The 16,010-nt window shown below is 53.0% G+C and overlaps 2 protein-coding genes across 7 annotated transcripts in view; one reads left to right on the top strand and one right to left on the bottom strand.

Moving 5' to 3' along the window:
- Positions 1-14,216, top strand: part of CELF5 (CUGBP Elav-like family member 5) — a 77,618-nt gene extending 63,402 nt beyond the window's left edge. For 2 of the 6 annotated variants that reach the window (XM_050770482.1, XM_050770486.1), the window contains exons 9-12: positions 1,466-1,528; positions 2,492-2,575; positions 7,835-7,978; positions 10,485-14,216. In XM_050770482.1, coding sequence (XP_050626439.1) covers positions 1,466-1,528; positions 2,492-2,575; positions 7,835-7,978; positions 10,485-10,612 — 419 coding nt within the window. In that variant the 3' untranslated portion in view covers positions 10,613-14,216. The remainder of the gene's footprint in view (positions 1-1,465; positions 1,529-2,491; positions 2,576-7,834; positions 7,979-10,484) is intronic. The other 4 variants (XR_007721588.1, XM_050770483.1, XM_050770485.1 and 1 more) reach the window with 4 other exon arrangements.
- The window catches only part of TLE5 (TLE family member 5, transcriptional modulator), a 392,013-nt gene that overhangs the window by 236,265 nt on the left and 139,738 nt on the right, over positions 1-16,010 (bottom strand). The window lies entirely within an intron of this gene.

The raw sequence follows: 16,010 nt of genomic DNA, 5'->3' as shown, positions 1-16,010 counted from the left end.
TAATCACAGGACACTGTCAAATCCAGGAAACTAACACTGGCGCCATACAATTAATTCAACTCCAGACCATATTCAAATTCACCATTTATTTATTTAGCAACAGAGTCTCACACTGTCACCCAGGCTGGAGTGCAGTGGTGTGATCAAAGCTCACTGCAGCCTTGAACTCTCAAACTCCTGGGCTGAAGCGATCCTCTCACCTCTCACCTCAGCCTCCCAAGTCACTGGGACTACATACAGGCATGTAACATTATGTTTGGCTAATTTTTGATTTTTTTTTTTTTTTTTTTGAGACAGAGTCTTGCTCTGTCGCCCAGGCTGGAGTGTAGTGGGCTGATCTCCGCTCACTGCAAGCTCCGCCTCTGGGTTCATGCCATTCTCCTGCCTCAGCCTCCCGCGTAGCTGGGACTACAGGTGCCCGCCACCACGCCCGGCTAATTTTTTGTATTTTTAGTGGAGACGGGTTTCACCATGTTAGCCAGGATGGTCTCGATCTCCTGACCTCATGATCCGCCTGCCTCGGCCTCCCAAAGTGCTGGGATTACAGCCGTGAGACACGGTGCCTGGCCTTGATTTTTTTTTTTTTTTTTAGAAATGAGGGTCTTGCTATGTTGCCCAGGCTAGTCTCAAACTCCTGGGCTCAAGCGATCCTCCTGCCTCGGCCTCCCAAAGTTTTGGGATCACAAGCCTGAGCCACCGCACCCAGCTGATTTCACGACTTTTTGCATGCACTCTGTGCTCGTGTATGTGTGTGTGTGCAGGGGTGGTTAATTGCCATTTTGTCACAGATACAGACTTGTGTATCTCCCACAATGAAGATACAGAACTGCTTCTTGCCCGCGAAGTGAACTCCTTCCTGCTACGCCTTTGGAGTCACAGTCACCTCCACTATCCCCTGCCCTCTAGCACACTGTCCATTCGAGCAGAATTTTTTGGTTGAATTTTTCCCCAGAATCATCAACTTTGGTTGATGCCTGGACAACCTCTTCCCTCCCCTTACCCCTTTCCCTAGCGGTAGCAGGAAGGCTACAGCTGGATGGGGGAGCCAAGGGTGTCTGGTGAGCAGACTCATGTGGAGAGGGAGACGGGGCAGGGGATGGGGGCAGGTGGTGATCTGAGGTGGAGGCTGAAGTCCTGGAGAATCCAGGGAGTAGAGAGGAGTTGAAGGGTCCTCTTGGGAGGCAAAGGGGTCGGGACGGGGAGAGGGAGATGGGGGCGATGGTGAACTCTCTCTGGAGTCCGAGAAACCCAGATTCCAGTTCAGCTCCTGCCATTTGCTCTCTGAGTGGCCCTGTGCAAGTGGCTTCATGTTCCTCGGCCTCAGCTTCCTGGTCCTACAGAGGGTTTAGCACTGAGGTGAAGCTGGGCGGGGTGTTTGTTGCTGTCCTTCCGGCTCCTAAGGATCGGGGGTGGATGGAAGACTTCTGCTGCCCCCGCCCTACTCAGCCCATCTGTCTGCCCGCAGCTCAGAGCCCGACTGTGGCCGAGACACTGCATCCTGCCTTCTCCGGAGTCCAGCAGTACACAGGTAGGAGGCAGCCCGCGTGCCCGCTCGGTGGGCCCTGGCCCCGCCCCCGCCTAGGGCCCCGCCCCCAGGGCCCGCCCCGGACTTGTCGTTCTTCTGTGCCTAGCCACGCCTCCTACGTCTGGCCCCGCCCCTCAGGGCCCACCCTTGTCCTGTATTCAACCCCTGGCCCTGTTACTGGTCTCACCCCACCACCACCTATACCCGCAAACAGGACCTTCCCTTGTCCTTTAAGGACAGCGCTTACCCATGGCCTCACCCTCTCATGCTGTGTTGGGGAGAGGGGGTTCCTCTTGACCACTTCTCTGCTTCTGACCCAACCCCAGCTCTCGGCCCTGCCCCTTATCCTCCCTTCTGCAGCTCCTAGCCCCGCCCCTCACGTCCTGTCTTTACTCTGACCACGCCTCTCTGCTAAAGCCCCGCCCCTACCTCTGGCTCTGCTTCCTAAGGCCTGGCTGTGACCCCGCCCACTGCTGCGGCCCCGCCTCTCAATTCATGGTCCTGCCCACATAGCCCTCCATTAAGTCATGGCCCCGCCCCACTCATGCCCTTCATCCCGGTCTTGGCCTTGACCTCCACTGTGGCTCGCCCGCTTCAAGCAATGGTCCCACCCTCTCTGGATTGTCCTGTAGCCTTGGCCCCGCCCTCTGCTGTGGCCCAACCCCTGTACCCCTCCCCTCATGCCATGGGGTCCGCCCCCACCCCACCGCGTCTCGGTAATGGCCCTGCCCTCCACCATGGCCCCGCCTCTCAGACAATAGCCCCACCCCATTTCATCTGTGTTCTTGGCCCCGCCCTCTGACCTGGCCCCGCCCCCAAACCCTCCCCACAAAGGCCATGATCACACCCACTCCTGCCTTGGCCCCACCCTCTCTTGTGGCCCTGCCCCCTCCCCGCCCAGCCGCCCAGGCCGCCCACGTGGCCTCACGCCCCTCCTCGCCCTGTGTCTCGCTCCGGTCTCCGCAGCCATGTACCCCACCGCGGCCATCACGCCCATCGCGCACAGCGTCCCCCAGCCGCCGCCCCTCCTGCAGCAGCAGCAGCGAGAAGGTGAGGCGGCCGCGACCTCCCCTGGGCGCCAGCCCCGCCCTCTGCCCGCCCCGTCCACCTGCAGGCTCCGTGCCTGGCCCGGGCCTCTGGGACCCGCGGGGCTGAGAGTGCGGCCTGGGGGCTGGACAGGCTAGAGTTGAGTCCCGTTGCAGCCGCTGACCCCTGGGAATCTCCCTCTCTCTTTCCTCCTCCGAAAAGAGAACCATGCTCGCCCCGATCCCGTAGGAATAGCAGTGACTTCCTACCAGCCCTCTCCAGAACCAAGAGTGATTCTCTGGATGTTTTGGAAAGGAAACCCTTTTTGAGGCTGGGGCATGGCACGATGAGGTATCTCAGGTAATGAGGCCTCCCCAGTAAAGCCCAGGCTGTCGAAGGAGGGAGGGATTCGATTCTGGAGTGACAGTCAGGGTTCAAATCCGTATAGTTCTTGCCATGTGCGGTAGCTCCCGCCTGTAATTACATAGCGTCTTGGGGGCCAAGGTGGGAGGATCACTTGAGCCCAGGAGTCCAAGACCATCCTAGCTTAGCAAGAACCCATGTCTACAAAAAAATAAAAAATTGGCCAGGTGTAGTGGTGTGCACCTATAGTCCCAGCTACTCAGGAGGCTGGGGCAGAAGGATCACTGAGCCCAGCAGGTCAAGGCTGCAGTGAGCTACTATCTCTCCACTGGACTCCAGTCTGGGTGAGAGAGCAAGACTCCATCTCAAAAAACAAAACAAAACAAAAAACAACAACGGCCGGGCGTGGTGGCTTGGGCCTGTAGTCCCAGCACTTCGGGAGGCCAAGGCAGGTGGATCACAAGGTCAGGATATCAAGACCATTCTGGCTAGCCTGGGGAAACCCCATTTCTACTAAAAAATAGAAAAAATTAGCCGGGCGTGGTGGCAGGTGCCTGTGGTCCCAGCTACTCGGGAGGCTGAGGCAAGAGAATGGTTCGAACCAGGAGGTGGAGTTTGCAGTGAGCTGAGATTGCACCACTGCACTCCAGCCTGGGCAACAGAGCAAGACTCCATCTCAAAAAAAAAAAAAAAAGCAAAACAAAACCCAAGCTGGTAACAACCCAAGTGTTCTTCAGCAAGTAAATGGATAAATAAATTAGGATGGAGCCGCACCATGGAACACTATACAGCAGTGAAAAGGGATAAGTAGCCAATCCTTATAATGACATGGAATAACTTCACAGGTAGAATATTGAGTGAAAGAAGCCAGATACAAAAGACTGTTTAAATGAAGTTTTAGGCCGGGCGCGGTGGCTCACGCCTGTAATCCCAGCACTTTGGGAGGCCGAGACGGGCGGATCACGAGGTCAGGAGATCGAGACCATCCTGGCTAACACGGTGAAACCCCGTCTCTACTAAAAAATACAAAAAACTAGCCGGGCGAGGTGGCGGGCGCCTGTAGTCCCAGCTACTCGGGAGGCTGAGGCAGGAGAATGGCGTAAACCCGGGAGGCGGAGCTTGCAGTGAGCTGAGATCGCGCCACTGCACTCTAGCCTGGGTGACAGAGCCAGACTCCGTCTCAAAAAAAAAAAAAAAAAAAAAAAAAAATGAAGTTTTAAAACCGTAGGCCAATCGAGGTGACTCACGCTTGTAATTCTAGCATTTTGGGTGGCTGAGGCAGGTGAATTGCCTGAGCTTAGGAGTTTGAGACCAGCCTGGCCAACATGCCGAAACCCTATCTCCACCAAAAATTCAAAAAATTAGCCAAGCGTGGTGGTGTGCACCTGTAATCCCAACTACTGGGGAAACTAAAGCACAAGATCACTTGAATCCGGGAGGCAGAGTTTGCAGTGAGTCAAGATCGTGCCACTTCACTCCAGCCTGGGTGACAGAGCAAGACTGTCTCAAAAAAAATAATAAAATAATAATAATAAAAATTAAAATTAAAAAAATATGGTCAGGTGCGGTGGCTCACACCTGTAACCCTAGCACTTTGGGAGGCCGAGGTGGGCGGATCACCTGAGGTCAAGAGTTTGAGACCAGCCTGGCTGGCCAACATGGTGAAACCCATCTCTACTAAAAATACAAAAATTAGCCAAGCATGGTGGCATGCATCTGTAATCCCAGCTACTCGGGAAACTGAGGCAGGAGAATCGCTTGAACCAGGAGGCAGAGGTTGCAGTGAGCCAAGATTGCACCACTGCACTCCAACCTGGGCAACAGAGCGAAACTCCGTCTTAAATAAATAAATAAATAAATAAATAAAATTTTAAAAATAAAAATGAGAAAGCTGGCTAGGTGCAGTGGCTCACGCCTGTAATTCAACACTTTGGGAGGCCAAGGCAGGAGAGTCACTTGAGCCCAGGAGGTCAAGGCTGCAGTGAGCCAAGATCACACCACTGCACTCCAGCCTGGACAACAGAGGGAGACTGTCTCAAAACAACAACAAAAATCAAAAACCTTTATCAGTGACATGTTAAGAGAAAAGAAAGATGGGACCCTCATAGAAATGGTAGCACTGTTTTCTACATGTCATGTGGTTTAGAAATGAATGAGACTGGCTGGGCGCGGTGGCTCACGCCTGTAATCCCAGCACTTTGGGAGGCCTAGGCGGGCGGATCACGAGGTCAGGAGATCGAGACCATCCTGGCTAACATGGTGAAACCCCTGTCTCTACTAAAAATACAAAAAAAATTAGCCGGGCGTGGTGGCGGGTGCCTGTAGTCCCAGCTACTCGGGAGGCTGAGGCAGGAGAATGGTATGAACCTGGGAGGCGGAGCTTGCAGTGAGCAGAGACCACGCCACTGCACTCCAGCCTGGGTGACAGAGCGAGACTCCGTCTCAAAAAAAAAAAAAAAAAAAAAAAAAAAAAAAGAAAATGCATGAGATAAATACCGTGCTTGAGCTTGGAGAAAACCTAGAATATGCGCATGGAAACGGGATTGAAAGGGTTGTTGCATGTGAGTGACTGTAAAACAGTGGAAGGAGAGTTGTCTGAAATCAGACAGATAACATGACCCCGGATGGGGAAGGCGCAGCGCACAGCACACTGGCGGAGCTGTCGGAGGGTGTGTGGCATGCGGTGTGTATTTTCTTCTGAAGGTCAGCACAGCCGGATGCGGTTTTCAGTGGTCGCCGACAGTTTTGGTTAGGATGAAACAGTGCATGAACAAATGCAAAATTCAGGTTATGCTCAAAATTGTTCAGTCACATTGGAACAAACTTGCGTTTCAAAAACAAGCATTGGCTGTGTGCAGTGGCTGACGCCTGTAATCCCAGCACTTTGGGAGGCTGAGGCGGACAGATCGCCTGAGGTTGGGAGTTCGAGACCAGCCTGGACAATATGGCGAAACCCCGTCTCTACTAAAAATACAAAAATTAGCCAGGCGTGGTGACCCATGCCTGTAATCCCAGCTACTCGGAGTCTGAGGCAGGAGAATTGTTTGAACCCAGGAGGTGGAGGTTGCAGTGAGCTGAGATCACACCATTCATTGCACTCCAGCCTGGGCAACAAGAGCAAAACTCCATCTCAAAACAAGCAAAACAAAACAAACAGAAAGAAGACAAGCATTGGCTGGGTGCAGTGGCTGACACCTGTAATCCCAGCACTTTGGTGGGGCAAGGCAGAAGGATCGCTTGAGGCCAGGAGTTCAAGACCAGCCTGGACAACATAGTGAGACCCCATCTCTACAAAAAATTAAAAAGTTAGCCAGGCATGGTGGTGCGTGCCTGTGGTCCCAGCTACTTGGGAGGCCAAAGTGGGAGGGTTTCTTGAACGTAGGAGTTACAGGCTGCAGTGAGCTATGATGGCGCCACTGCACTCCAGCCTGGGTGATAGAGCAAGACTCTGTCTCAAAAAAAAAAAAAAAAAGAATTATTTATGGTTGGTATATTGTGTTGTAGTTTAATTATCTGTGGTTTTAGGATATCTGGGACTGGGGACCAGAGAATTTTCTTTTTATTTCGCCTGATTTTGTTTCTGCATCATCTAAGTTTTGAAAATTATCCAAGGTCTGGGGAGTTATCCCTAGCTGGGGCTTGAGAAAGGGAAATTAAAAAAAAAAAATTCTGTCCGGGCGCGGTGGCTCACGCCTGTAATCCCAGCACTTTGGGAGGCTGAGACGGGCGGATCACGAGGTCAGGAGATCGAGACCATCCTGGCTAACACAGTGAAACCCCATCTCTACTAAAAAATACAAAAAACTAGCCGGGCGAGGTGGCGGGCGCCTGTAGTCCCAGCTACTCAGGAGGCTGAGGCAGGAGAATGGCGTGAATCCGGGAGGCGGAGCTTGCAGTGAGCTGAGATCCGGCCACTACACTCCGGCCTGGGCGACAGAGCGAGACTCCGCCTCAAAAAAAAAAAAAAAAAAAAAAAAATTCTTTTGGCTAGGCGCAGTGACTCACCCCTATAATCCCAGCACCTTGGGAGTCTGAGGAAGGAAGATTGCTTGAGTTCCAGACCAGCCTGGGCAACATAGCGAAACCTATACAAAAAATAGCCAGGCTGGGAGCAGTGGCTCACGCCTGCAATCCCAGCACCTTGGGAGGCTGAGGCGGGCCGATCACTTGAGGTCAGGAGTTCGAGTCCAGCCTGACCAACATGGTGAAACCCCGTCTCTACTAAGAATACAAAAATTATCCGGGCATGGTGGTGTGCACCTGTAGTCCCAGCTGCTTGGGAGGCTGAGGCAGGAGAATTGCTTGAACCCAGGAGGTGGAGGTTGCAGTGAGCTGAGATCACGCCAGTGCACTCCAGCCTGGGCAACAGAGCGAGACTCCATCTCAAAAACAAAAAATAAAAAATGTTTAGCGAGGCATGGTGTCTGAACACCAGACTTTTATAAATGAGTTTTATTTTGGAGTCTTATTATTATTATTATTGCAAAGATATTACCAAGTTTCCTTATTCTTCACACCCAGCTCATCTGACTTTTGTAGATGATCCAGAGTTTGAAGTTTAGGGAGGGATTTTCTGGAGGGTGTACTTCTGGGGGTTTTCGGGTATCTGGGATCAGAGATTGAGGTCTGATGTGGGCTTTGGGGAGTAGGGGATCCCTTGGGTCTTGTCAGTTACCTGGAGTCTGAGGATCATTTTGGTGCGGACTAGCCCAGTGTGAGATCCTACGATGCAGTCAAGGGGTGGGTGTGTCCTGTCTCCCTCCCCAGCCCATATCCAGGCCCCTTCTTTCTGGGTGTCTGGGGCACCCCTCTCCGGACAGCTGGAGAAGCCAGATGCGGGCTCCAGACCTGTGCCCCTCCCCCGGGGGGGTTCGCCTCCTCTCCTTGGGGGCTTTATGTCTTTCTCTCCCCCACCTGCAGGTCCCGAGGGCTGTAACCTGTTTATCTACCACCTCCCCCAGGAGTTTGGAGACACGGAGCTGACGCAGATGTTCCTACCCTTCGGCAATATCATTTCCTCCAAGGTGTTTATGGATCGAGCTACCAACCAGAGCAAGTGTTTCGGTAAGTGGCCTCCGAAGACGCCGCCCCTCCCCGTCCACCTCCCTCGCCTGCCCCGGGACAGGGAATGGGAGGGTTTGGGTCAGCCTCTGGACGGGGCCGTGCTGTAACAGTCACATTCACAATCAGAACCAGCATGTGGCCTGGCACAGTGGATCACGCCTGTGATCCCAGCAGTTTGACAGGCTGAGGTGGGCGGATTGCTTGAGTCCAGGAGTTCAAGACCAGCCTGGACAACATAATGAGACCCTGTGTTTACAAAAGAAAATGTTTTTGGCTGGGCGCGGTGGCTCAAGCCTGTAATCCCAGCACTTTGGGAGGCCGAGACGGGCGGATCACGAGGTCAGGAGATCGAGACCATCCTGGCTAACACAGTGAAACCCCATCTCTACTAAAAGATACAAAAAACTAGCCGGGCGAGGTGGCGGGCGTCTGTAGTCCCAGCTACTCGGGAGGCTGAGGCAGGAGAATGGTGTGAACCCGGGAGGCGGAGCTTGCAGTGAGCTGAGATCCGGCCACTGCACTCCAGCCTGGGCAACAGAGTGAGACTTCGTCTCAAAAAAAAAAAAAAAAAAAAAAAAAAAGAAAAGAAAATGTTTTTAATTAGCTGAGCTTAGTGGCATGTACCTGTAGTCCCAGCTACTCAGGAGGCTGAGGTGCGAGGATCGCTTGAACCCAGGATATCAAGACCAGCCTGGGCAACATAGCAAGACCCCATCTCTACAAAAAATGCAATTAAAAAAAAAATTAGCTAGGCATGATGGTGCACACTTGTAGTCTCAGCTACTCAGGAGATGGAGGTGGGACCATCCCTTGAGTCCGTGAGGTCGAGGCTGCAGTGAGCCATGATCACACCACTGCACTCCAGCCCAGACGACAGAGCAAGACCCTGTCTCATATAAAAAACAAAAACGGCCGGGTGCGGTGGCTCACGCCTGTCATCGCAGCACTTTGGGAGGCTGAGGTGGGTGGATCACAAGGTCAGGAGATCGAGACCATCCTGGCTAACACGGTGAAACCCTGTCTCTACTAAAACCACGAGAAAATTAGCCGAGCGCAATGGCGGGCACCTGTAGTCCCAGCTATTCAGGAGGCTGAGGCAGGAGAATGGCATGAACCCGGGAGGTGGAGGTTGCAGTGAGCAGAGATCGCGCCACTGCACTTCAGCCGGGGCGACAGAGCGAGACTGTCTCCAAACAAACAACAACAACAAAAACCCCAAAACAACAGAACGAACGTGTGTTGAGCACGTACCGTAGGTCAGGCACTTTCCAGCCCAGCACAGCATGAGGTTGACAAAAACCCCTTCCTTTCAGACAGCTCAGGGGCTTTTTTGCTGCCTGGTACATCATTCTCCCATGATGGAAATGTTCGATGTGGGAGCTGTCTGATACCACAGCCACCAGCCCCACGTGGCTACTACACACTTGAAGTGTGCTCAGGGTGAAAAAGAACTGATTTTTTTGGTTTGCTTCTTTGTTTTTGCTCGCTTGTTTGTTTTTGAAACGGAGTCTCCCTCCGTCACCAGGCTGGAGTGCAGTGGCGCGATCTTGGCTCACTGCATCCTCCGTCTCCCAGGCTCAAGCGATTCTCCTGCCTCAACCTCCTGAGTAGCTGGGATTACAGGTGGACACTACCATGGCCGGCTAATTTTTGTATTTTTAGTAGAGATGGGGTTTCACCATGTTGGTGAGGCTGGTCTCAAACTCCTGACCTCAGGTGATCTGCCTGTCTTGGCCTCCCAAGGTGCTGGGATTACAGGCGTGAACCACCATGCCTGGTCATGGGGTGGAGTATTTCTGATGGCCTCTGGACGGAGACTGGAGCAGAGACACTGACAGAGATGGAGAGAAAGAGACAGACAGAGATGATCCAGAAGGAGAGGGAGAGGAAGAAAAGACTCAAGACAGATAGACAGAGAGAGAGAGAGAGAAAAACAGAGACAGCCGGGCGTGGTGGTATGGGCCTGTGGTCCCAGCTACTCAGGAGGCTGAGGCAGGAGGATCTCTTGAGCCCAGGAGGTCAAGGCTGAAGTGAGCTGAGATTGTGCCCCTGCATTCCAGCCCGGGTGACAGAGTGAGACCCTGTCCCCTCTCCACCCCACACAAAAAAAGAGAGGGACAAGGACGCAGACATACAGAATCAGCTGGAGACACAGATCCTGGCTGGACAGAGGGCTTGGAAGGAGGCAGGCATCCTCCTGAGGGAAGGTGGGGAGAAGGTGGCCCTCCAGGACCCTCAGAAGCCCCACCAGACCCCTATACCAGCTGGGAAGTCTCAGCACAGCAGACCCTAAGATAAGGAGTGAGTGCCCCGTCCTCAGAGGTATACAAGTCCAGAGATGTCAGAACAAAGCCAGGGCCGCTGTGTGTCCTCCGCCACACACCCCCTGGCCTGTGCATGCGTGCCTGCTCAGGACCCCGTGAGCCAGGAAGCCAGGGCCACAGCATAGGAACAAGCCGAGGACACCCGCAGTGCCAACCATGGAGGTCCACCCTGGTTTCTGCAGGCTTCGTGAGCTTTGATAACCCGGCCAGCGCCCAGGCAGCCATCCAGGCCATGAACGGCTTCCAGATCGGCATGAAGAGGCTCAAAGTCCAGCTGAAGCGGCCCAAAGACCCGGGACACCCCTACTGACCGCGCCCACAGCCGCCCTGAGGCTGTGGGCATGGCCCAGGTGAGCCGCCAGGCGGCCCCACCCCCGCCCCAGCCCCCCGTCTTGTCTGAAACCCCCTCCCGCGGCCCACTTCATGCTCCAAACCCTCCCCAGGTGGGGTGATGCTTTGAGAGGCTACAAGAAACCTCCGGGTTGGGTTAGCGGGGACAGAGCTGGATGCAGACACCCCCAAACCTCCTGTGGTCGGGGCTGGAGCAGAGGGTGGGAGTGGGGTAGGGACTGAGGTGAGCCAGGGCCCAGCCAGGTCGGCTAGGGAATCCCTCCCGGAGAAGGCTTTGAGGGATGAATAGAAGTTCACCTGAGAGGCCAGGTTTGCTCTGGCGGTGGGGGTGTGGTGGGGAGGGGGCTTCTGTCCTGTCCTATGACTCTGTTTTCCCTGCTGAAAAACCCAACACCAGACAAAAATGTTAAGTGCCCACCCCAGACCCCAAACCCTAAGGTTGGACCCCAACTCGGAACCAGGGCTGGAGCGTGGAAGGTGGGAACAGTGCTCAGGGCCTGGTCCAGTCGGCATTGACAGCTTCCAGTGTCTCCGCTCCATTTCCACGAGTTCCCCTGGGACAAGCAGCCCCTCACTGGGTGTCATTCCTACCCAATGAGTTGATGGAAAAGTGGGATTCGTGCCCCACCCACCATCATGCAAGAAAACAAGCAAAACAAAACCCAGAGTGTATGTTGCCATCAGGGCAAACCACTTTCTCAACATTTTTTTTTGTGGGGGGAGATGAATAGTAAACCTTCTGAGGCCACTGTGGAAACTTGACCGTGGGTCTCAAACCTTGATGAGCCTCATCTGTAAAATGGGCTCAAGAAAGTCATCTTCCCAGAGGCGGCGGAAACGGTCCACCTAGGGAACGGAGCGGGGCATTTTTCGCAGCCGAGCCCAGAACCCATCACCTAAAGAGTTCTGGATGATTTGTTGGGATTTTTTTTTTTTTTTAAATCACCCTCGCCGTCGTCATCAAAGAGCCTTGCCTAGGGCCTGGCACAGAGTAGGCGCTCAGTTAGAAGCTGTCTGGCCTTTTCACATTCTCCCGGGTCGGCACACACAGATTTGGGAGTATTTAACTGCACAGAACGCACCTTCGGGAACTGCCAACCGGAAGCAAAATCCAAAGCCACTCTCTGTGATCCCTTCACTTTTAACTCTCAGTGTGCACTTTCTTTTTTTTTTTAACTGAGCATCTATTATGTGCTAGGCACTGTCCCGGTGTTCGGGGACGCAGCTGTGAATGAACAGAAACGGGGGCCGGGGGACAGCGGAGAAACCCTCTTCATGGACCTTAGATGGCGGGGGGTGGGGAAGGAGAGACAGAAAATAAACAGAAATATCTGTCCCCAGCTGCCAGAGGAGGAGGAAACGGGCTTTGCGATGGTGACATTGACTTCTTTGAAAGCTGGGTTTGTTGGCCTCTGAACTCTGGCCTTTGTGGGATCTGTTCTTTTGGAAACGATGGGAGCCCTTGGGTTCCTAGATCCCAGCCTGGCTGGGTGGACTAGGGTGGGGAGGTGGTGTCCACCTGGGTGGCCCCGTTGTCACTCCCTAACGCCCGTCCCTTCTCCCCCAGGTGAGGGGCCTTCCCATCCCAGGAGGGTTTTCTACTTTCAACCGACCCAGGACTTTCCCATAAATTCCAACCGTTCTTTGGACACCAGCCCTTTCCTCCCCTCTTCTCCCCTTGCCCCGCCCCTCTACTGGAGGCCACCTGGAGTGGGGAGGGGCCTTTGGGGGTCTGTCCTGGGGCAGGGGGGAGGCTCCTGAATTGGGCACAGAAGTGTTCACACGCCCCCTGCTTTGAGAAACGCCCTCGCTTCTTCCCCACAAAACTTGGTGACTTTCCCCAAACTAAATCACACCTTTTCCTATATATATATATGCATATATATATAGATCTATAGACAGTATATATATTTTTTGAGTACGGATCATGGGACCAAACTTTTCCGACTTCCTTCCATCCGAGTAGAGTGACCCTGGGCCGGTCACTCAGCGGGGACACAGGAAGGGCTGAGGTTGGCGGGCCCCCGGGCAACACGTACCAGGTGCCCCACCGCCCTCCCCCACCACCTCCCGGCTGGCACATCCCACCAGGAACCCGCCAACACAATATACCTCCAGGACTTTTGGCACCCCCCACCACCGATTCTCCAGGGCCATTGGGCTCTGCCAGCTTCAGTGTCCCTGGTCCCAGCTGCGGCCTCCAGACCCCACCTCGCCCCTTTGTCCCAGAGCCCTGCCCTCCCGGATGGATATAGGTACAACAGAGACGCTCTGGCCTGCCTCAGCCCTTCTCTGCTCCCCTGCCCGAGTCATAGCCTTACTCATGCGACCAGTAGCCCTTAGCTTTCCGTCGGAGGCGGGGCGGACAGGGCTGGGGGGAGCCCCCCCCGCCCCTCACCACCCCCTCCCAAGGCCAGGCAGCCATCGTCCCTGCCTTCGAATCACCAGCCTCGAATTTAAGGTCTTGTAACCAGGATTGCCAAGCGTAGCGGAAGACCCTACCTGGACTGGCCAAGCACCCCTTTAACTGGAGATGAACTTGATAATGACCTTCATACCTCTACAGAGATTTTTTTTTCTTTTTTTCCGGTCTTTCTGAGCAGGTACAAAGAAGAAAAGAGAAGAAAAAGATGGGGGGAAAGAATCAAACCACAGTGGATTTTTGTTTCCTAGTTGGGAGTGGGGTGGGGTGGGGGGTTTTTGTGGGGTGCCTCTGTACAGCTACCCAATCCGCAACACCCACGTCAAAGCACAGAATCAAGTTCGTTCGGACATCCAGCAAGGCCTCTTACCAAATGAGGCGCCAGATATCTTAACAAGCTCAAAAGAAAAAAACATTTAAAAAGAAAAAAAAAAAAAAGCAAGCATTTCCTTTTCTTTCTACCAAAATGTGTTGACTGACCCGGAGGGGGGGCGGTGGGGTGGGGGGAACCACACAGCAAAAAAACAAAAAAAACAAAAAAAAAGAAAAAAATAGAAAAGAAAAAAAAAATCTTCTGAACCAACTTGTTTCGATATTCCAGAGTTTGATAATTGTTCGAGACTCTCCTCTAGCGTGCTTGTGTTCCGTGTGTCCCCGTGTGCAAGTGTGTGCCAATCGGCCTCGAGGGGGCCCCACCCGTGTCCGCGGCGCCCGCCGAGCCCCCGAGGGCCTGCTTGGGAGTGCGTGCTGGTGTGCAGTTGTACGTGTCTTTCTGGTCCATGTTTACTGGCTGTAAATACCATTTTTATACTCCACATCGCAGACCTGCGTGATTTGTACGATGTACTTTATTTCTGCTACAAGTAATTTCATGAAGTTTCAACTTGCAAACTGACTTTTAGGACAAACCAATACACACACACAGAAAAGAAAGCAAAGAACTTGGAACTTTGGGTTGACTTGGTTTGAGTTTTGTGTCAAAGAAGATTTCCCGTGGCTGGAGAGGTCGGTGTTCCTGTTGCGTGTTTCAGGTGAGAAGCAGCCAAGCGTCTTAATGTCCAAAACGCCTCTCTTTGGTCTGAAAAGAAAAAAAAAAAAAAAAAAACTAAAAATTTATTTAATAAAAGTTTTACTTGCTAAAGGGCTGACTCTCCGCTTTCTTTCCTCTCTCTCTCATCCACACAGACCAGGAGTATCTGGCCCCATCCAGCGCCTGGACTGGGGAGAAATTCAGGTTTAGGGTGAGGGGTTGAAGGAGGGGATATTCGGAGATACCAACTATAGATATAGATACCAGGGGCCGGGCGTGGTAGCTCAAACCTGTAACCCGCCGGGCGCGGTGGCTCAAGCCTGTAATCCCAGCACTTTGGGAGGCTGAGACAGGCGGATCACAAGGTCAGGAGATCGAGACCATCCTGGCTAACACGGTGAAACCCCGTCTCTACTAAAAAATACAAAAAAAACTAGCCAGGCGAGGTGGTGGGCGCCTGTGGTCCCAGCTACTCCGGAGGCTGAGGCAGGAGAATGGCGGGAACCCGGGAGGCGGAGCTTGCAGTGAGCTGAGATCCGGCCACTGCACTCCAGCCTGGGCGACAGAGCCAGACTCAGTCTCAAAAAAAAAAAAAAAAAAAAAAAAAAAAAAAAAAAAAAAACACAAACCTGTAACCCTAGCACTTTGGGAGGCCGAGGCAGGTGGATCACCTGAGGTTGAGAGTTCGAGACCAGCCTGGCCAACATGGTGAAACCCCACCTCTACTAAAAATACAAAAAAAAACTAATAATAACAAAAGAATTAGCCAGGCCTGGTGGCACACACCTGTAATCCCAGCTACTCGGGAGGGTGAGGTATGAGAATCACTTGAACCCAGGAGTCAGAGGTTGCAGTGAACTGATATCACGCCCCTGCACTCCAGCCTGGGTGACAGAGTGAGACTCTGTCTCAAAAAAAGAAAAAAAAAAGAGAGCTACCAGCTCTAATGATCTGGTATCGGATCTGTCTGCTGAAGCCAGATGTATTTGTTGATCATATTACAGTTTTGTTTTTGTTTTTGTTTTGAGATGGAGTCTCGCTCTGTCGCCCAGGCTGGAGTGCAGTGGTGCGATCTCGGCTCACTGCAGCCTCAACCTCCTGGGCTCAAGCAATTCTCCTGTCTCAGCCTCCTGAGTAGCTGGGACTACAGGTGCGCACCACCACGGCCGGCTAAATTCTATATTTTTTTGTGGAGATGGAGTCTCACTATGGTGCCCAAGCTGGTCTCGAACTCCCGGGCTCAAGCGATCTTCTGGCCTCTACCTCCCAAAGCACTGGAATTACAGATGTGAGCCAGCAGTTGTTTAACTAAGATCACTCTGGTCTCTGTCCTCATGGAGACAGTCCAGTGGGGGAGAGAGGTACTATAGAATAAACTCTACAATTTTGGAAAAAATGCAGGTAAAGTTCACATAACAGAATTTACCATTTTATTTATTGTTTTGTTTTGTTTTGTTTAAACAGGGTCTCACTCTGTTGCCCGGCCTGGAGTGCAGTGGTGCTATCTCGGCTCACTGCAACTTCCACCTCCTGGGTTTAAGCGATTCTTCTACATCAGCCTCCCAAGTAGCTGGGATTACAGGCGTGCACCACCATGCCTGGCTACTTTTTGTATTTTTAGTAGACATGGGGTGTTACCGTGTTGGCTAGGCTGGTCTTGAACTCCTGGCCTCAAGTGATCCACCCACCTTGGCCTCCCAAAGTGCTGGGGTTACAGGCTTGAGCCACTGTGCCCAGCCAGCATTTGCCATTTTACCCATTTAAAAGTGTACACTTGGCCGGGCGTGGTGGCTCACGCCTGTAATCCCAGCACTTTGGGAGGCTGAGACGGGTGGATCATGAGGTCAGGAGATCGAGACCATCCTGGCTAACACGGTGAAACCCTGTCTCTACTAAAAAATACAA

The sequence above is a fragment of the Macaca thibetana genome, chromosome 19, assembly GCF_024542745.1.
Source record: "Macaca thibetana thibetana isolate TM-01 chromosome 19, ASM2454274v1, whole genome shotgun sequence".
Taxonomy (NCBI): Eukaryota; Metazoa; Chordata; class Mammalia; order Primates; family Cercopithecidae; genus Macaca; species Macaca thibetana.
The sequence above is the reverse complement of the archived record's forward strand: the minus strand, read 5'-3'. Positions and strand labels throughout refer to the sequence as shown.